Consider the following 22,150-nt stretch of genomic DNA (forward strand, 5'->3'; position numbering starts at 1 on the left):
TTGTGTATGGTGTCAGCTGATGATCCAATTTCAATTTTTTGCATGTAGCCATACAGCTCTCCCAACACCATTTGTTGAAGAGGCTATTATTGCTCCATTTTATGCTTCTGCCCCCTTTGTCAAATATTAGTTGCCCATAGAGACCTGGGCTTATTTCTGGGCTTTTTATTGTGTTCCACTGGTCTATGGGTCTGTTCTTGTGCCAGTACCAGATTGCTTTGAGTAGAGTGGCTTTGTAGTATAGTTTGATGTCTGGTATTATGTTCCCTCCTACTTTGTTTTTCTTTCTCAAAATTGCTGCAGCTATTTGGGGTCGTTTATGGTTCCATATAAATTTTTGAAATGTTTGTTCTATTTCTGTGAAATATGTCATTGGTATCTTTTTTTTCAATGAATATTTTATTATTTATTTCATAGATCTCCAACTTCATCTCCCTCCCTCCCTGCAACTGGAATTTTATCCTGTTTTCATGCTGAGGGGCAAAACAATGACACCGCTAATCGGAGTAAACTACTCCAAGAGGAGAATTAAGCGAACAGTTTAACAGGCAAAATATAAATATACGCACTCTAGAATGCACAATGGTTTAGCCACTAAGAAACTCAAATGGGATCCTGAAGAATGTAGTCAAATCCAGGGTGCAGTAAAGATGAGCTGACAGGCTTCTGTGCAACTGTGTTAAGTGTTCCTGGGCTGCATCTCTTGGCCACTAGCTGAATCTTGACATGGGAGAAGATTTTAGCTAATGTGAAGTAGAGATGTGGAAAGCACTAAGTAGAGTTAGGGGATGCACACAGGAACCAAAAGGCAGGAAAAGTACTAAACATTGCTGAGGGCATCCACCCCAAGAAGGACTTTATCTTCCAGGAGCTCCAAACTGGCACCACCTCCAGTGCTGACATGGCTCACTTTGTCCTCCGTGTTCCATTTGGCACAGCAAGTGGCAGTGTCTCCACCACCTATGATGGTGATGCAGCCCCTGGAAGTGGCTTTCACCACCTCATCCATGAAGGCTTTGGTCCCGCAGGCAAAAGCTTCCCATTCAAATACACCCACAGGTCCATTCCACACAATCTGCTTGGCCCTGCTGACAGCCTCGGTGTACTTCTTGCTGCTCTCAGGACTGCAGTCCAAGCCTATCCAGCCGGCGGGTATGCCAGAGGCCACGGTGGCTTGGCCAGTCTTAGTGTTCTCATCAAACTTGTCAGCAGTGACAAAGTCAACCGGCAGGGTAATCTTCACACCATTTTTCTCAGCTTTGGACATCAGATCTTTGACAATCTTGGCTCCTTCTTCATCAAACAGAGAATTGCCAATCTTCATGTTGTTGAGCACCTTAAGGAAGGTAAAGGCCATTCCACCACCAATAATCATCTCATTGACTTTGTCCAACATGTTATTGATCAGCTGGATCTTGTCTGCAACTTTAGCTCCACCCAGGATGGCCAGGAAGGGTTGCTCTGGGCTTTCCAAGGCCTTGGCAAAGTAGCTCAGCTCCTTCTTCATCAGAAAACCTCCAGCTTTCTGCAGCACATTGATTCCCACCATAGAGCTGCGGGCTCGGTGAGCAGTGCCAAATGCATCATTGACATAGACATCCCCCAGCTTGGAAAGTGAGGCTCGGAAAGCTTAATTTTAGCTGGCTCAGCTTTAAGCTTGTTCCCGGAAGCATCTTTTCCCTTCCCTTCTTCCTCCACATGAAAGCGAAGGTTCTCCAGCAAGATGAGAGACCCAGCAGCTGGGTTGGCACAAGCTTTCTCCACTTTGGGGCCCACGCAGTCCTTCAAGAACAAAACATCTTTGCCCTGCAGAGATTTGAGCTCTACAGCAACCAGCTGCAAGGTGTAATTGTCGGTCATGGGGACACCGTCGGGCCAACCCAGGTGGCTCATGAGAACAACAGACTTGGCTCCATTGCCCAAGCAGAACTTGATGCTTGGGATGGCAGCCTTGATCCACTGGTTGTTTGTTATCTGGTTGTTCTTCATAGGAATGCTGAAGTCCACTCTCATGATGACCCACTTCCCCTTCACGTCCAGCTTGTCCAGAGTGAGCTTGTTAGAAAGCAACATCTTGGCAATACAGCAGCGGTAAGAAGCCAAGAGATCGCACAGCGACAGGGACAGCAGCAAGTGTCTGTCATTGGTATCTTAATAGGAATTGTGTTGAATCTATAAATTACTTTGGGTAGTATGGACATTTTGATGATATTAATTCTTCCAATCCATGAGCATAGTATATGCTTCCAATTATTTGGGTCTTCCTTAATTTCTTTCTTCAATGTTGTATAGTTTTCTGCGTACACTTCTTTTACCTCCTTGGTTAAATTTATGCCTAGGTACTTTATTTTTCTTCTTGCTATATCGAATGGTATTTTTTTTTCTGATTTCTTCTTCTATTTCATTGCTGGTGTAAAAACTGCCTTTGATTTCTGAATATTGACTTTGTATCCTGCTGTTTTGCCAAATTCACTTATTAGGTTGAGGAGTTTTTTGGTAGAGTCTACAGGGTTTTCTATGTACACGGGTTGCATGTCATCTGCAAACAATGATAGCTTTACTTCCTCCTTTCCTATTTCGATGCCTTTTATTTCTGTTTCTGGTCTGACCACTGTGGCTAGGACTTCCAATATGATGTTGAAAAGAAGCGGTGAATGCAGACATCCTTGTCGTGTTCTCGATCTTAGTGGGAAAGGTTTCAGTTTTTGCCCATTGAGTATGATGTTGGCTGTAGGTTTTTCATATAGCGCGTTTATTACATTGAGGAATGCCCCCCTTTATTCCCATTTTGCTGAGTGTTTTGATCATAAATGGGTGCTGTACCTTATCGAATGCCTTTTCTGCATCTATCGAGATGATCATGTGGTTTTTGTCTTTTATTTATGTGATGTATCAGGTTTATTGACTTGCATATATTGAACCATCCCCACATCCCTGTGATGAATCCCACTTTATCATGGTGGATAATCTTTTGAATGTATTTCTGGATGCGGTTTGCCAATATTTTGGTGAGAATTTTAGCATCCATGTTCATCAGTGAAATTGGACTGTAGTTTTCTTTGTAGGGTCTTTACCTGGTTTTGGGATCAGGGTGATGCTGGCCTCATAAAAAGAGTCTGGGAGTCTTCCTTCCTCTTGGATTTTTTGGAATAGTCTGAGAAGGACAGGGGTTATCTCTTCCTTGAAAGTTTTGTAAAATTCTCCTGTGAAACCATCCAGCCCTGGGCTTTTGTGTGCCGGGAGTTTCTTGATTACTGCTTCCATTTCCCCAGCTGTTATCGGTCTGTTCAAGCTTTCTGTTTCTTCCTCCTTCAGTGTTGGAAGATTATACTTTCCTTGAAATTTGTCCATTTCATCAAGATTTTCAAATTTCCTGGCATTATAATTGTTCATAGTAGCTTCTGACGATCCTTTGTATTTCTGTGGTATCAGTTGTTAATTCTCCTCTTTCATTTCTGATATTATTAATTTGGGTCCTCTCCCTTTTTTTCTTGATGAGTCTGCTTAAAGGCTTGTCAATTTTATTTATCTTTTCAAAGAAAAAACTCCTGGACTGGTTGATCCACTGGATAGTTCTTTTCTTCTCTATGTCATTCAGTCCTGCTCTAATCTTGACTATTTCCTTCCTTCTACTTGCTCTGGGATTTATTTGTTGTTGTTTCTCCAGTTCTTGAAGTTGTAGTGGTAGGTCTTTTATTTGAAATGTTTCTATCTTTTTTAGGTAAGCCTGTATTGCTATGAACTTCCCTCTCAGGACCGCCTTTGCTGTGTCCCATAGGTTCTGGACTCTTGACTGTTCATTTTCACTTGTTTCCAGAAATTTTTTGATTTCTTCTCTTATCTCATTATTGACCCACTCATTGTTTAATAGTCTACTGTTCAGTCTCCATGAGTTTGCAAGTTTTTGAAGTTTCTCTTTGAGGTTGATTTCCAGTTTCAAGCCCTTGTGGTCTGAGAAAAAGTTTGGTATTATTTCAATTTTCCTGAATTTGCTGAGGCTTGCTTTGTGTCCTATCATGTGGTCTATCTTTGAAAAACTGCCGTGAGCATTTGAAAAGAATTTGTATTTTTCTTCTTTGGGATGTAAGGTTCTATATATGTCAGTGAAGTCTCTTTGGTTCAGTGTGTCATTCAGCGCCACAATATGTTTATTAATGTTTTGTTTGGAAGATCTGTCCATTTTTGACAGTGGGTGTTGAAATCCCCTACTATCAGTGTGTTGCTGTCTATATCTTTTTTGAAGTCATCCAAGAATTTCCTTATAAACTTGGGGGCTCCTATATTGGGAGCATATAAGTTTACAATGTTGATGTCTTCTTGATAGATTCTTCCTTTAAGTATTATAAAGTGCGCCTCTGGGTCTCTTTTTATGGCCTTTGTTTTGAAATCTACTTTGCCTGATACAAGTATGGCAATCCCAGCCTTTTTCTCTTGCCCATTTGCTTGGAATACTTTTTTTCATTCTTTTACTTTCAATCTGTGTAGGTCTCTTGCTCTGAGGTGGGTCTCTTGTAGGCAGCATATGTGTGGGTCATGTGAAACCAGGTTTTGTTTGCATTTTTTTTACTCATAAAAAATGCATTTACTACCACCAAAAAGTATATAAAATAATTTTATATATAATCTATAAATGTGCCTATGTAATATATGTAATATATAACTTACATAAGTTTCTGGACTAAAATATTCTCCTATTATTTCCAAATTTTTATGAGGCAAATTACTTTTGAACATACTTAATGCTAATTACGTTAACCTACTACCCATACTGTTTTTAAGTTCGAAAATGGGATTGTGCTCGTTATTTACCTGTAAAAGTTCCCGCTTTCACGCTCTGCTCTGTAATGTTGGGACTGGGATCTGAGTACCTACTTCAAGACAGGTTTGCTGTTGTGTCTGGTGTTCTGCCCATGCAAATCATTAGTGGGTGATTGGTAGACAAGAAGAGGGAAGAAGGGACCTTATTTTTTCTCCCCTGTTTCAGCATTTCTCCATACTCCAGGTTTTCTGGGTGCTCATTCGGGCATTTGACCCCTCAAGCATCTGTTTTAAGTCTCCTGAGAGGGACCGCAGCATGGGCCAGCTGCCCAGCCTCAGTAGCCAGAATCAATGCCAAGGGCAATGCGAGCCTCCTCCAAGCCTGGCTACTGGTAGCCTCACTTCTTCCCTTTCATCGTTGATGCTATGGGTAGCAGCAGCTTGCCGCTTCAGTGTTCTCTGACTTGGAGCTTTCCAGTAAGAGTGCATTCAGTCTCCGGTATCTCAGTAACTAAAAACGAAACTACACCTGGGCTTATCCAGTATCAGAACAGTAGTTTGAACCATGGGTACTTTTCTTCACCATTTACATTTTTTGTAAATGATAGATATTTATATTACATGGAGCAGAGGTTTTTCAATATAAAAAAAGAAAATATTAAGATTTTTCATCAGTGAAACAAGGAAAATAAAGTATATTATATATTCACGGTTATATACACTTCACTAAGCAATTAAACACTGTCTTGTAAACATTTCTGTCACGTGTCCACCAGTGCTGACATCCTAGAGGGGAGCCATTTATGATGGCACCCTGTGCTCCTATGGCTGCTCTTGCTTTTCCCCTCCTGGTGCGAATGTCCTTTCTCCTGTACTCGTGGCTCTGACTGAACACAAAGGAAGTTAGCTTAAGGTCTGAACATGAAGCTTCACCTATGATAACATGATTTTCAGAATTACAAAGCCATTTTGTTACCTCTTCTGGGAATGTGTCTATTTTTCCTTTAAGTATATTCTAGAATTTATCATAGTATCTAAACATAGAGTGTACATATGAAAAAACTAAGGATCTATTTATATATTTTAATCAGGGCATGACATTTTTATATGAGGCTAATATGACTTTATTAAAGAGAACTGGGATTTTTCTCTTTCTAGGCTACTGCTTCTTAGAGTCAAACTTGACTTTAAATACTTCCTCTTCAACCTTTGTAGAAAAAGTTAAATAAATAAATAATAAACCTGTATGTTTAGTCTCATTTTTTGGCCCAAGTCCAATCCCAAATGTTCTTCCTATCACATGCCTGTCGCTCATCCTAACCTAGCACTGTTCTTTCACGTTACTCCAGGTCATGTTGGGTTTAGCATGTTTTCACATTTTAACTTTTTTAAATTGTTGTAGCAAGTACAGTTTTAATTTTTAGAGTTACTGGTGAAGCTCGGGGGGAAAAACTTAAATATGCATTATTTATGATGTTTGATTTTCAGAAAGTATTTCTAAGATATTGATTATTAGATTATTTTACAAATATAGTATTTTCCTATTTTTAAAGCCACCTCTCAAAGTATATACACAAAACCATAAACTGGAAAAGAAGAAAATGTTTTTCAGTCTTCTTAATTAATTTTGTTCCTAAGATGTTGCTGTACCAAAATTTTGCTTGTGTTTACATACTTCTGGATTTGAATCATATATTATTCATTAGACCTTAAGGGAAAACTGCTCCATTAACACAAAAGTGAAGTCTATAAAACCTAATTAGAAAATAATTACTAAGAATGCAAAGAAATGAATATTTCAGGCTTTGGAAATGCTGCTTCTACATGTCTTCCATTTGGTTATGACTATTTATTGGGTGATTCAATATTTAATGTGGATTTACTACATCTAATAAAGTTCTGGAGTTAATGTCTTCTTTTTGATATAGCCAACTCCAATTGTGTTCAATGGGGAGAATTCAATATCTGATAGTTCCCTTGCCTCTATTTCATTTAACTCTGTGGGGATTCTCCTTTTCTACTCATTTGGGGGGAACTTCTTTTACTTCCCATTTTTGTGAGAGTCTGTTAAGTAATTTGCTTATTTTTTTAAATTTATTTTTGCTTCTGCTTCGATTGATCTGTCTAGATTTCCTAACTTTGTGAATTAAACTTCTATGGTAGCAGGCAGGTCTTTTTATTTACTTGTTTGTTTGTTTGTTTTTCTTTAGTTTTCTTTCTGGGCCTGCCTCTGATGATGTCAGTTGATCAGTTGTTGACTTTATATAACCTTGGGTCGTTTGTTTCAGCTTTCCAGGAGTCTATTGTCTGTGTCTGACTCCTGCTTCGGGCAACTCTGTGACCCCTTCAGCCAGGGATCCACTATTTCTGTGGGTCACTTTGCACTCTCCCGCAGGCTCCTTGAGCGCACTCCCTGGCGCGACAGGATCTCCAGCCCCCCTGGGTGCTTATTCACCCAACCTCGCGCACTCGTCTAGTGCCGGCGCCTGGTGGGCACCCGGGACTGGTCAGTTAAGGTCTTCTATTGTGTGCTTTCCCTGCTTTTGGTTCTTTGGGGGTGGCTCCTGCCCTCGCCAAAGGGAGACTATGGAAATGGGAGGAAGTCAGCTCCAGGACTCTCTGGTTAATCCTGTTTCCAGTCTCTCCTCCAGGGACTCTGGGCAGCCCTGTGACCCCTTTGGCCCCGGATCCACTATTTCTGCAGACCACTCTGCACTGGCAGGCTGGTGCGGGTTGGTTTATGCCTGCCCTCCCCGATCTGCGCACTCCCTCGCAGGCCCCATCGGCGCCAACCTGCGGGAGGCTTTTCCAGCTCGCGGGAGCCCTCGCCAGCCCACGCGGATCCACATACACGCTCGCCAACCCTCTCCAGCCACTAGGCGCGAGTGTGCACGCCTGCACTGGGTGGTTTTGGGCTGTCTTTTGTGTGCTTTTCAGCTTTTGGCTCTTTGGGGGTGTGGCCTGTTCCTGCACAATGGAGACTATGGAAAGGAGAAGGAGTCGGGACTCCCCGGTTCCTCCTCCCGTTCTTTCCCCAACACCTCTGTCTCCAGTCTCTCCTCAAGGCTCTCAATGCAGCTGTGTGACCCCTTTGGCCAGGGATCCTCTATTTCTTCCAGCTTGTCTGCATGTAGCCCCGCAGCTCACACATGCACAAGCTGTGTGTAGAGCGCACAAAAGGCAGGTTAATTGATTCCCTTATGCCTGAGCGAGATGGTAGCTGCAGAGTGGGAGGGGAGTTAAGACAGGGGCTCCGCTGGCGCCGTCTCAATTCTCTTCTCAAAGTTTTCCTCACCAATCTTTTCTTAGGCACCAGCCCACTGTGCTGACGCCTCTGCCCAGAGATCAAGGAGGGTGGCTGCCACTGCAGTTTTTGCATTGGCCCTTTAAATGTCTCTTTGCATCCCCAGCCGCCTGTCTCTGGCAGAGAGCGCCCGTAAGCTTTTTGGGGTTGTGTTTTGTCTGTGCGTTTTCCTGGTTTTAGCTGCTGTAGTCTAGAGGTCCCTGTTTATGATTCAGACCCTGTTCTTCTCAGGGGGATCTAACTGTCCATTTCAATGTCCCTCTGGTGCTGGTGCCCGTGGGCACCCAACCCACCCTCTCGAGCCTCCACCACACTTCTCACACGTTGGGATGTGTTAGAGTTGAATCCACTGTCTGTCTGTGGCTCCAAGGCTCCTCTCCAGCTATCGTTCCACTGTTTTCCAGGTGATTTCTCCACTATTTAGTCACAATTCCAGTTTGGTCTTGGGACGAGGTCAGCATGATTCCCATTCACTCCTCCGCCATCCTCCTCCAAAATGTATTCCCAGATTGTTAGGGTATAATCCCAGTAGTGGAATTAGTGGATCAAAAGGCAGTTCCATTTTTAGTTTTCTGAGGAAATTAAGTACTGTTTTCCACAATGGAGGCACCAGTCTGAATTCCTACCAACAGTGCCCTAGTGTTCCGTTTTCTCCACAACCTCCCCAGCGCTTGTTTGTTGATTTGGTTATGATGGCCATTCTGACTAGTGTGAAGTGGTTTCTCATTGTGGTTTTAATTTGCATCTCTCTGATGGCAAGCAACATTGAAAATTATTTCATATGTTCATGTATCCTCTGTATATCCTCCGTGGAGAAGTGTCAATTCAGTTCCTTTACCCATTTTTTAATTGGATTGTTTGTCTTCCTCGTGTGGAGTGGTGTGACTTCTTTACATATTTTGGAGATCAAACCTTTGTCCAAGGTATTGTTGGCAAATATGTTTTCCCATACATTTGGTTCCAATTTCATTTTACTGATGTTTTCTTTAGCCATACAGATGCTTTTGAATTTGATGCAGTCCCACTTGTTTATTCTTTCCTTTATATCCCTTGCATTAGGGGACGTATCAGTGAAAATACTGCTGCATGGAATACCTGAAATTTTCCTGCCTATGTTATCCTCTAGGACTTTTATGGTGTCATGATTCAGATTTAAGTCTTTTATCCATCTTGAGTTGATTCTGGTGTATGGTAAGTTGGTGGTCTAGTTTCTTTCTTTTGCATGTAGCTGCCCAGATCTACCAACACCATTTGTTGTAGATGCTATTTCTACTCCATTGTAGGCTCCTGAACACTTTGTCAAATATTAATTTACCAGAGAGACATGATTTATTTTCGGCTTTCTATTCTGTTCCACTGATGCATTTGTTTGTTTTTATGCCAGTACAAGACTGTTTTGATTACCATGGCCTTGTAATATAGTTTGATATCAGGTATTGTGATCCCTCCAACTGTGTTGTTTTTTTCTCAAGATTGCTGAGGCTAGTCAGGTCATTTATGGTTCCATATAAATTTCTGAAATGTTTGTTCTATATCTGTGAGATATGTCATTGGTATTTTGATAGGGATTATGGTGAATCTGTAGACTGCTTTGGGTAATATGGATATTCTGATGATGTTAATTCTTCCAATCCATGAACACAGTATGTGCTTCCACTTATTTCCGTCTTCCTTAATTTCTTTCTTCATTGTTGTGTAGTTTTCTGAGTACAGGTCTTTTACCTCCATGGTTAAGTTTACTCCTAACTATTTTATCTTTCTTGTTACTATAGTAAGTGGAATTTTTTCCCTAATTTCTGTATCTGCTATTTCATTGTTGGTGTACAAAAATGCCTTCAATTTCTGAATACTGACTTTGTATCCCACTGTTGAGCCAAATTAATTTATTATGACAAACAGATTTTTGGTGGAGTCTAAGGGTTTCCTACGTAGACTATCATGTCATCTGCAAACAATGACATTTTTACTTCCTCCTTTCCAATTTTGATGATTTTATTTATTTTTCTTGTCTGATAACTGTAGCTATAAATTCTATTACTATGCTGAATAGGACAGGTGGAAGTGGACACCCCTGTCTTGTTTCTATTCTTAGGGGGAAAAACTTTAATTTTTGCCTATTAAGTATGATGTTGGCTGTAGGTTTCTCATATATGGCCTTTATTATGTTTAGGTATTCTCCCTCTACTCCCACTTTGCTGAGTGTTTTTATCATAAATGGATGTTATACTTTATCAAATGCTTTTTCAGCATCTACTAATACGATAATGGGATTTTTGTCTTTCAGTTGGTTAATGTGATATATTACATTTATTGATTTGCTAATAGTGTACCATCCGTGCATCTCTGGAATAAATCCCACTTGACCATGGTCTACAATCTTTTCGACATACTGCTGGGTCTGGTTTGCCAATATTTTGTTGAGGATTTTAGCATCTATGTTCATCAGAAATATTGGCCTGCAGTTTTCCTTCATTTTCTGTGTATTTATCTGGTTTTAGGATTAGGATGATGCTGGCCTCATAAAAAGAGCCTGGGAGTTTTCCCTCTTCTTGGACTTTTTGGAATAGTTTGAGCAGGATAGGGGTTAGCTCTTCCAGAAATGTTTGCTAAAATTCTCCTGTTAACCTGTCCAGTCCACAGCTTTAGTATGCTGGGAGTTATTTCATTAGAGCTTCTATTTCAGTAGGTGTTATTGGTCTATTCAGGCTTTCTGCTTCTTCTTGATTCAGTTTTGGAAGCTTACATGTTTCTAGAAATTTGTTCATTTCAACCACACTGGCAAATTTCTTGGCATATAGTTATTCATAGTAATTTCTTATGATACTTTGTGTTCCTGTGGTATCAACTGTAATTTCTCCTCTTCCATTTATGATTTTATTTCTTTGGACTCTTTCTTTTTTCCTTGAAGAGTCTGTTTAAAGGCTCATTAACTTTGTTTATCTTTTCAAAGAACCAGCTCCTGGATTGGTTGATCCTTTGAATTGTTCTTTTCATCTCTATGTCATTCAGTTCTGCTCTAATCTTGATTATTTCCTTCCTTCTACTCGCTCTGGGGTTTATTTGGTGTTGTTTCTCCAGTTTTTGAAGATAGAGTGTTAGATCCTTTATTTGAAATGTTTCTATCTTTTTTAGGTAGGCCTGTGTTGCTATGAACTTCCCTCTCACAACTGCCTTCTCTGTATCCCATAGGTTTTAGACTGTTGTGTATTCATTTGTCTCCATAAACTTTCTACTTCTTCCTTGATTTCATTACTAACCAATTCATAGTTTATTAACATGTTACTCAGTCTCCATGAATTTGACTGTTTTTGAGTTTTTTCCTTGACTTTGGTTACTAGTTTCAAACCACTGTGATCTGAGAAAATGCCTGACATGATTTCAGTTTTCTAATTTCTTCTAGCTTGTTTTGTGTCCTATCATATGGTCTGTCTTTAAGCACATTCCATGTGCATTTGAAAAGAATGTACATTTTACTTCTTTAGGGTGAAAGGTTCTGTATATATCAGTTAAGTCCATTTGATCTAGGGGGTCATTCAGTTCCTCAATATCCTTGTTGACATTTTGTTGGATGATCTGTCCACTGTTGACAGTGGGGTGTTAAAATCCCCTACTAGAAGTGTTTTGCTATCTGTATCTTTCTTGAAATCCTAGAAGATTTTCTTTAAATATCTGGGTGCTCAAATGTTGGGTGCATATATGTTTACAATGTTTATGTCTTCCCTTGAGTGTTACGAAGTGTCCTTCTTGGTATCTTTTTATGGCTTTCTTTTGAAATCTATTTTGTCTGATAGCAAGTATTGCTATCTTGGCTTTGTTTCTTTTTCATATCCATTTGCTTGTTATATTTCTTTCCATCCCTTCACTTTCAGTCTGTGTGGGTCTTTTTTTTCTGAGTTGGGTCTCTTGTAGACAGCATACATGTGGGTCATGTTTTCTTATCCAGTCAGCTACCCTATGTCTTTTTTTTAAATAAGATTTTCTTTATTTTTAGACAGAAGGGAAGGGAGGAAGAAAGAAAGGGAAACAACAATGTGTGGTTGCCTCTAGCATGGCCCTTACTGGGGACCTGGCTCGTAACTCAGGCACAGGCCCTGAATGGGAATCGAACCAGCAACCTTTTGGTTCGCAGGCCAGCACTCAATTCACTGAGCATCACCAGCCAGGGCATCAGCTACCCTACATCTTTTGATTGGAGCATTTAATCCATTTACATTTAAGGTTATTATTGACAGATACTTATTCATTGCCATTTTCCCCCTTTTTACCTGTGCTCCTCTCTCTTTCACTCTATATTTTCATCTTCTTAAAGCAGTCCCATTAGCATGTCTTGCAATGTTTTTTTGGTGGAGATGCATTCTTTTAGCCTTCTTTTGTCAGGGAAACTCCTTATTTTGCCTTCCATTTTTAATGAGAGCCTTGCTGGGTACAGTAATCTTGGCTGCAGACCTTTGCTTTTCACCACTGGAATATATCTTGCCATTCCTTTCTGGCTTGTAGTGTTTCTGTTGAGAAGTCAGCTGCTAGCCTTATAGATCTCCCTTGTACATTACTTCCTGTTTCTCTCTTGTTGCCTTTAAGATTCTTTCTTTGTCTTTGAATTTTGCCATTTTAATTATGATGTTTCTTCGAGTGGGCCTCTTTGGGTTCATCTTGACTGGGACACTCCGTGCTTCTTGCACTGTGTGACTTTTTCTCTCATCAAGTTAGGGAAGTTTTCCATCATTACTCTCACACAGGTTTTCTATTTTGTGCGCTTCTTCTCCTTCTGGTATTACTATTATAGAGATATTATTATGTTTATGTTGTCCTGCAGCTCCCTTACACCCTCTTCCATCTTTCTGAGTCTTTTTTGTTTCCTTGCTCTCTCCGGATACTTCTTCTACCTTGTCCTCTAGCTCACTGATTCAGTCATCTGCTTCATTTAACCTGCTTTTAATGCCTTCTACTGTGTTCTCCATTTCAGTTATTGTATTTCTCATCTCCTCCTGGCTCTTATTGATAGTTTCAATGTCCTTTTTCATGCTAGTGTAGTTCACAGTCAGTTTCTTGAAGCTTCTCTGGAGTTCTGTGAAGGTCTCACTGAACTCCTTAAGCATCCTTATAACCCCTATTTTGAATTCCATGTCTGATAGTTTGGTTGCCTTAGTTTCGTTTAGCAGTCTTTGGGGGATTCTTCCTTTCCTTTGGATTGGGGGCTGTTTCTTTGTCTCCTTATTTTAGGTGACTCTTTTTGTTTGCTTCTGTGTGTTAGATTTATCTGCTTTGACTCCCTGTCTTTGTGGTGTCATCTTCTGTGGTAAGAGATCTGTGGGACTCTGTGGCACAGTCTCCTTGATCATCTGAACTTGATGCTCTTGCGCTATTCTTTATGCCTTTTATTTGGGTTGTACAGTTGTAATTGGGTTTTGGTTGTTTTTGGGTCCTTTTTTTGGTGAGAGCTTCCCTCTGGCTGACTGACTGGGAGTGACTCTGCCCTCCATGTCTTATATACTGTTGTACGGTGCTGCCAGAACAAAAAGTAAACAGCCCAGGAAACAGAGCCACAAAGATAACCCTCACCCATAATTACTCTATCAAAAGACATTGCACCAATATTAATAAAGGTCTAAAGAGATTAAGGTATAAAATAGGAAAAACAAATAGGAGATGACTAACTGAAAGGAAAGAGACTTTGTGAGCATAGAAAGAGGGACAATAAAGAGTAGTGAATAGAGACAAAGCAGGAAGAAAATAAAATATACTTTATAACTGAAAAAGGGAGGAGGGAAGATGGAATTGAGTAAGAGAGGAGAAGTGTGTAATATTAGGTTAAAACCAAAATTTAAAGAATATATGTATATTTGTATATATCTAGTGAGAGATAAAAACAAGACAACTACAAATTACACACACACACACACACATATTTGCAGAAAATGCTCTACCACAGAAATATCATCTACCAATGAGCTAAGATTGATATAGGTGGAATGGGAATAAGAAGACAAAAAGAAAGGAAGAGTGCAGGATGAAAACCTGGTAAGACAGAGAAAAATTAATGTTTAAAATGAAAAGGAAAGTGCTGGAGGAAGGCAAAATGGAGTAGCAGAGCGGAACAGTGAAATTTGAGATTTGAAATACAAGATAGTCACTATCCAGAAATAAGATTGAAGAACTATAAAAACTACCACCTTATCCACACCTTATGAGTAAAGAATGATAAAGGTGGAGAGAAAATAAGAGTTTTTAAGAATAGAAGAAAAGATGTGAGATCACTAATGCCAATCATAAATGGTTTTGAGAGGCTGGAGAGGGGAACAATAGTAATAGTGCAGAATAGAAACAAGTCATACCAAGAGAGAAAACAGAATTTAAATAAAGATACAAAGCGGGAGGAAAGCAGTAGTATGGAGTAAAAGAAGGGAAGAGCAATACATGAGATTTGAAATAAATTATAAAACCTGGTGCCGCTTATGCCCAAGCCTGAAAGGATATGAAATGAATGTTAAACAGCTTTGCAGGAGAGAACACAGCATCTTGTTGCGTCTGTCTCTATTTTCTCTGCTGTGCTGGATTTTGTAAAATGGGGCTGGGGAGCTGTGTAGCATACAGTGTCTGCCAAAGGGCCCTATCAGCACTTTTTCTTCTTTCCCCTGAGGAAATGTACCTACCCCAGGAAACTCCTGGGTCTAGCCTCACCAGACCTGCAGACCCCTAATCCTACAGGTCGGGGTTGGGTTTGCCTGTCTGTAAAATGCTCTGGCTGACTGTAGCAAATCTCAGGCATTCATATCCTGCCTTCCAGACCTGAGCCTGCTGCTCTCTCACAGGAGTTTTGGCCTGAATTCCCCACTCAGTGCTGCTTGTTGCTTGCGAGCCATGCTAGGTTGAGTCCCTTCAGTGTATTCTCTGCCTCTGAGTTTTTGGTTAGCAAAGCTGCTGCAGCTTGCCCGTGCACACAGGCATGTGAGCCCAGGTCCCTGTCGAGCCTCAGGTCACGTCTCAGCTCCCCTTTTAAAAGAGTTTCTGTACAGCCCCCATGCTGGAGCACCAATCCCTAAGGGTCCTGTTCTCTACGCACTTCCCTTCCCCCCAAATCACACAGTCTCTCATGATCAGGGCTGGCCACCTCATACAGGGCCTCTGACAGTTTCAGATAAAGTTTCTCTCTGAATCTTTCCCCGATGGAGTTGGGAAGATGCCCTCGCTATACTATATAACACACGGAGGTGACGGTGTGCTGTCCCTGACCCTCCTGAGATCTTCAGCCTCAGGCATCCCACCATGCTGTTTCTGGAGCCCACACCTCCCAGGCCTTCTCTCACCACCCCAGTACCTGGCAGGTCCTGAGCCGATCTACAGCCATCCAGACACTGTTCAACCAGCAGTGCTGGGCTAGGCAGCAGTGATAGTCTACCTAGAAAGTCCGGGCCATAAGTTTCCAATGCCCCACAGGCAGGCGGTTCCTGCATTCTCCTGCGCACTCCCAATGCTCTCATCTGTGAACACGTTTACTCACAGATGCTTTCACTCTCCACTGTGTTTTGACTTCAAATCTAGTCTGTGTCTGAGAGCAGGTGAATGGAACTGCTAGCTACTCTGCCACCATCTTGGATCTCACCCCTAGCTTCTCAGAAAGGAAGGACCTCAGCTGCCAAAATATCCCTCCCAATTTTAACTGCCATATGTGCATGTGGGACCAGCCTGTTCTATCTGTACCCCTCCTACTAGTCTCGATGTGGCTTCTTTATATCCTTAGTTATAGAACTCCTGTTCAGCTAGATTTCAGGCAGTTCTGAATGATGGTTGTTCTGTAGTTTAGTCATCATTTCATGTGACTGTAGGAGAATGCTAGTATTGCATATACCTACTCCACCATTCTTGACTGCAATTTTATGACAGAAGAACTGAACTGTAAGAAAGACAAGTGGCTACAGTCAGTATCCAAAATGCAGGCTATTGGGGTGCAGAGGGTAAGAAGTGACAAGGGAACTCAACTGCAGAGCTAACTACACTCATATCCTCACAATGCTCCTGACATCCACAGTCTCCTTGCTGCCCTGCCTGTTCTTCCATTTTGTTCTATTTTGCCTTAAATTATAACCAATTCAAGCAACTGAAGTATATTAAGTAACCTAAAGCAATATATAGATTCAATGCAATTTCTATTAAAACACAAGTGGCATTCTTCTCAGAACTAGAACCAATCTTACATGCACTCACAAAAGACCCAAAATTGCCAAAGAAACCTCAAGAAAGAACAAAGTGAAATGTATCACACTTCCTGATTTCAAACTACACTACAAAGGTACAAAATTCAAAATAGTATGTACTGGCACATAGATCAATGGAATGGACTGAAAGACCAGAAATAGATCCCTGCTTATATGGTCAATTAATCTATAACAAAGAAGGCAAGAATATACAATGGGATAAAGACAATCTCTTCAATAAGTGCTGATGGGAAAAGTTGACACATACATACAAAAAATTAAACTAAATTGACCACTTTCTTATAGCTTATAAAAATACTCTCAAAATGAATTAAAGACTTAAATGTAAGAACTGCAATCATAATACTCCTTGCAGAAAATATAGGCAATAAACTTTAGCAGTATCTTTTTGGATATGTCTCTTTGGCCCAATGTAACAAAAGAGAAAATAAATGGGACTACATTGAACTAAAACATTTTCCAGAAAAGAAAACTATCAACAAAACAAAAGAGGAAACCTACTGATTGGGAGGAGTTATTTGAAAAATAATACATCCAACATGGGGTTAATATTTAAAATGTATAAGAAACTCACACAACTTAACACCAAATGCTCCCCTCAAACCTAATTTAAAAATGGGCAGAGGACCTAAGTATTTCTGCAAAGAAGATATACAGATGGCCAATAGACATATGTAATGCTCAGCATCACTAATCATCAGGGAAATGAAAATTAAAAGGACAATGAGATATCACTTTACGCCTGACAGAATGGCTGTCTTCAAAAAATCAACAAATAACAAGTGTTGGCAAGGATGTGGCAAAAAGGGAACCCTCATGAACTACTGGGAGAATGCAGATTGATGCAGCCACTATGGAAAAACAGTGTGGAAGTTCCTAAAAATTAAAAAAAAAAAACTACCGTATGATCCATTGATTCCATTTTTGGGGAGTTATCTGAAGAAAACAAAAGCACTAATTCAAAAATATATAGGCACCCCTATGTTGGCTGCAGCATTATTTATAAGTAGCCAAGATATGGAAGCAACCTAGGTGTTCATTGATAGATGAATGGATAAAGAAGATGTGGTACATATATACAACAATATTATTCAGACATAAAAAATAAAATATTCCCACTTGCAACATTATGGATGGATCTAGAGGGCATTATGCTATGAGATATAAATTAGAGAAAAAGATATACCTTTTGATTTCCCTTATATGTAGATTCTACAAAAACAAAACAAATGAATAAATAAAACTAAATAGAAACGGACCCAGAGATATGGAGAACAAGATGATGGTTCCCAAAGAGGAGGGAGATGGAGAAATAGTTGGGAAGAAAAAGTATATCAAGGGTCCTGACTGGTGTGGCTCAGTTCATTGGGTGTTATCCCACAAAGCAAAAGGTTGCCAGTTCGTTTCCCTGTCAGGACACAGGCCTGTCTTGCAGCTTCATTTCCTGGCTGGGGCAGGACAAGAGGCAACCAATCAAAGCTTCTCTCTCAATCAATGTTTCTCTCCCTCCCTTTCTCCTCCCATCCCCTCTCTCTGAAAAACAAATAAAAATATTTTTAAAAAGAGAAAAAGTATATCAAAGAAAAACAAAACAAACATAAACAAAGTGCTATTTCTCTAGCCCAACCAGACTTCCCAGAGGAAATCACCGCTTTGAGCGTGGGCTTTGGAACTATTCCCAAGTCTACAGTGCAGATAAACTTACATACATATATGCATGTACAATACATATAAACACGTTTTTACATACTTGTAACTCTGAACATATTATTTTGCAACTATTTTTTGTTTCTTTTATTAAGTATATTTTATTGATTATGCTATTATAGTTGTCTCCCCTTATTCCCCTCCTCTCTCAACCCCTCCTCCCACCAGCATTTCCCCCTCCACCTTAGTGCATGTCCATGGGTCATACATATGAGTTCTTTGGCTTCTCCATTTCCTATCCTATTCTTAATGTTCCCCTGTCTATTTTGAACCTACCATTTATGCTTCTTATTCCCTGTACCTTTTCCCCCATTCTCCCTCTTCCCCCTCCCTGCTCTTAACCCTCCATGGGATCTCCATTTCTATGATTCTTTCCTGTTCTCGCTGTTTGCATAGTTTGTTTTTTTTGTTTTTTGGGTTCAGTTGTTGATAGTTGTGAGTTTGTTGCCATTTTACTATTCATAGTTTTTGGCCTTCTTTTTCTTAGATAAGTCCCTTTAACATTTCATATACTAAGGGCTGGGTGATGACGAACCCCTTTAACTTGACCTTGTCTGGGAAGCACTTTATCTGCCCTTCCATTCTAAATGATAGCTTGGCTGGATAGAGTAATCTTAGATGTAGGTCCTTGCCTTTCAGGACTTTGAAGACTTGTTGCCAGCCCCTTCTTGCCTGCAAGGTTTCTCTTGAGAAATCAGCTGATTGTCTTATGGGAACTCCTTTGTAGATAATTGCATCCTTTTCTCTTGCTGCTTTAAAGATTCTCTCTTTATCTTTAATCTTGGGTAGTGTAATTATGATGTGCCTTGGTGTTGCTTCCTTGAGTCCAACTTCTTTGAGACTCTGAGCTTCCTGGACTTGCAAGTCTATTTCTCTTGCCAGATTGTGGAAGTTTTGTTCACTATTTTTTCAGATAAGTTTTCAACCTCTTGCTCTTCCTCTCCTCCTTCTGGCACCCCTATGATTTGGATGTTGGAACATTTAAAGTTGTCCCAGAGACTCCTAAGCTTCTCCTCATTTTTTGAATTCTTGTGTCTTCATTCTGTTCTGGTTGAATGTTTATCTCTTCCTTCTGCTCCAAATCATTGATTTGAGTCCTGGTTTCCTTCCCTTCACTGTTGGTTCCCTGTAATATTTTGCTTTATTTCACTTTGCATAACCTTCACTTTTCCCTCTATTTTGTGACCATGATGAACCATTTCTGTAAACATCCTGATTACCAGTGTTTTAAACTCTGCATCTGATAGGCTGGCTATCTCTTCATCACTTAGTTCATTTTTTGGAGTTTTGATCTGTTCTTTCCTTGGGGCCATTTATCTTTCTCTCTACACACCTGTTAAGTTGTAAGGGGAGGAGCCTTAGGTATTTGCCAGAGTGGGGCAACCCACTTCACTGCTGTATGTGGGGGAGGGGTCAGAGAGCGAACAATGCTCCTTGCTCAGCTCTTGGCCAACTTTCAGTCCCTTCCCCCGCTATCCACAGGCAAATCTGGCCCTTTTGGTGCTGATTCCTGGGTGGGTGGGTTTGTGTACCCTAGAATGGACCCTGTGGGTGTCTTCAGCGAATGCTCCTGTGAGGCTGGGAGTTTCTCCCGCTGTTGCAACCCCCACAGATTTTACAGCCAGAGGTTTTGAGCATTTCTTTTTCCTCACTGGAACCCTGGGTTGCACGGTCTGTATCGCTCTCCTATTGTTTCTCCCAGTTTATCCACAAGCAAATGTGGGATTTCCAGCTGCCATCTTGCGTGCCTGGTCCTCCAGCCGCCACCTTGCCGTGCATCCCCTCTGCCCAGGCTGCCCCCCTCTGCCCCTCCTAACAGACTGGATGAATGCTTCTTTATTTCTTTGGTTGTTGGACTTCCATACAGTTCAATTATCTGGTAGTTCAGGTTGTTTTTTGTTTTCATATTTGCTGTCCTTCTTTTGGTTGTGCGAGGAGGCAAAGTATATTTACCTACACCACCATCATGACTGGAAGTCCTATTTTGCAACTATTTTTAAGCATATGATATATGATAGATCTTTTCATGCTTTCCTCATTTTTAAAAATGGCTGACTATACACTCATGTTCAGGGATATAACATAATGTCAATAAGGATTCTCTCAGAGAGATACTGGGAGTGCCCAGAGTTTTCTCTTAACAAAACATTCCTGATGCCTCTTTGTGAGTTGTGTAAAGGCTAAACTGACTTCTGTCTCCCATGGACCATGTCTGGCAAGAGCATATCCTTGGACTGTTCAGGGGTATCCCTGGAAAAGGTGGGTTTGGAGAAGAATGGAAGTGTAAGGCTACATTTTTTGTAAGGAAGTAAGGGAAGTGTCAGCGCAGAATCAAAAGCAACCTCTTCATGTCCCAGCTATGGGCAAGTCCTGCATCAAGACAACAGGGAATGCCCAGCTGAGCCTCAGTTCTCACTTCACCACACATTATTTTCATTTTCACAGGAACAACACAAAAGGTATTTAAAGTTCTTGCTGAGATGCATCTTTCCCTCTCTAAATAGAAGAGGGAAAATGCCTCAGACCCATGCCTGTGGAATTCTGGCAGTCTTTGGGAGGTTGTATTTGAAGTCCCCCCCTATTGAGAAGAACACCTCAAATCCTGTGGGAACAAGGAAAAGCACACAAAAAAAATAGTAACTGCTGAGTCTCAGGTCTTGGGACTGCAGCGGCAACAGGACTTAAAAAGGACAGCAGCTCCTTCCTCATCAGCCACAGAAGTGGAGTTCGAAGCTCCCCTCCTAATTCCTGCCAATCCCCAGCAATTCAGAGGTATCCCAGGAGGCCCAGAACCCCTAACTCATTTCTTTAGGGATACAAAGTCAAATTTTTGAGGCAGGGTTGAGAATTCCAGAAAGCAGGAGGAGCTTCCCATATGGCTACGAGGAAAAAGACCACTGGAAGGATGGGCCAGCACGGTCCCCATTTTGGGGAGAGTGGCACTAATTGTCTACACAGCCTCTGCTCCCACAGGACCTACTGCAATGTCCCCCACAGATCCATCTTTTTCAGCTTGCTGCAGAATACCCAGTTTACCAAAAATAAGCCTAAGGGACAAGACTGCAAAGAGAACCTGACCTCACTAAAATGCACACAGATTCAAATTCTGAAAACAAGGACCTCCACCTCACCACACTCCACGTAGTGCCAGGAGTACATTTCAGGGAAGCAGAACAAACAGGCCACCTCTTTCCAAAGAAAGGAAGGGACAGTGCTCCCTGCACTGCCAACAGGGTGCTCCAACATGCAAGGCTATGATACAGTCTTGAGAAAACCTCTTCTGAGAGGGCACATATTTTCCTGGTAGAAGACATACATCAGTAACAGGGGTAACCTTCAGTGAGTGTATAGAGGACCCTGTGGGGGGGGTGCAGAAAGGAAAATAGAAATGTAAATGGGAATAGGCTAAAACCTCAGGCCATCTGGACCCAAGGCCAGGAGGGAATAACTGCCACAATGCTCCCAAACTGCACAGGCTACCACAACCCTCTTAATCACAATGTGGACAAGACCCAGGGAGGGTGCCAGCCCCTGCCAGTGTCTTCCTCCATTCTCAGAGGTGACCACAGTGCAGAAGGCTATTTGTCCAGCCTGTTAAATGCCTCGAATACTAGAAATACTTTGGATTTACATTTTTATGCCTGAAATTCTATAATGAACCTATTTAAGCAACAAGAATACATGATGCTACAGCTTTGCTATTTCAAAGGAAGGTCTCCAGCAATATGTGTCCCTTTAATCTTAGGGGAACAGGACCATCAGTCTGGGCTGGGGTGGGCCAAACAGGGGAAAAGTGGGGAGTGGCACCCTGGGCACTTCACCCAGGAGGTAGGGGATCTCCCCAGGGGAACAGGTAAACTCAAGAACCTTCCCAATATTTGCACTGTCACAGATGGGAAATATGGAAAATTGAGGCCCAGCAAACCTTCATGTGCTCCCACATCACACACAACCTATTGGAAAGACACATAGAACACCTGCCTGAACTCCTGTCCCAACATTCCAGAACTAGACAAAACTCAGATGTGGAAGCGGGAAGCTAAAGGGCATCAGATGGCGCCCCCCCCCCCCCGCAGGAGCAATGACTAGTTAGCCCCTCTTGCAAGAACCTGCTGTTCTGCACCTACTGCCTCATTGGAAGGCCTCACACACTCAGCCCCACATCACC

At 41.3% G+C, this 22,150-nt stretch overlaps 2 protein-coding genes across 2 annotated transcripts in view; both read right to left on the reverse strand.

Annotated features, from left to right (window-relative positions):
- NINL (ninein like) overlaps positions 1–22,150 on the reverse strand; it is a 216,209-nt gene that overhangs the window by 149,722 nt on the left and 44,337 nt on the right. The gene's annotated exons all lie outside the window — the stretch shown is intronic.
- On the reverse strand, positions 729–2,085 carry LOC129081790 (phosphoglycerate kinase 1-like). Its single transcript, XM_054587459.1, is given in 2 exon segments — positions 729–1,632; positions 1,635–2,085. Coding segments are annotated over 2 exon segments (1,251 nt in total). The 5' UTR covers positions 2,074–2,085; the 3' UTR covers positions 729–820.

This window comes from Pteronotus mesoamericanus, unplaced genomic scaffold, assembly GCF_021234165.1.
Source record: "Pteronotus mesoamericanus isolate MK-2021 breed Mesoamerican mustached bat unplaced genomic scaffold, CSHL_Meso_final scaffold_118, whole genome shotgun sequence".
NCBI classification, from domain to species: domain Eukaryota; kingdom Metazoa; phylum Chordata; class Mammalia; order Chiroptera; family Mormoopidae; genus Pteronotus; species Pteronotus mesoamericanus.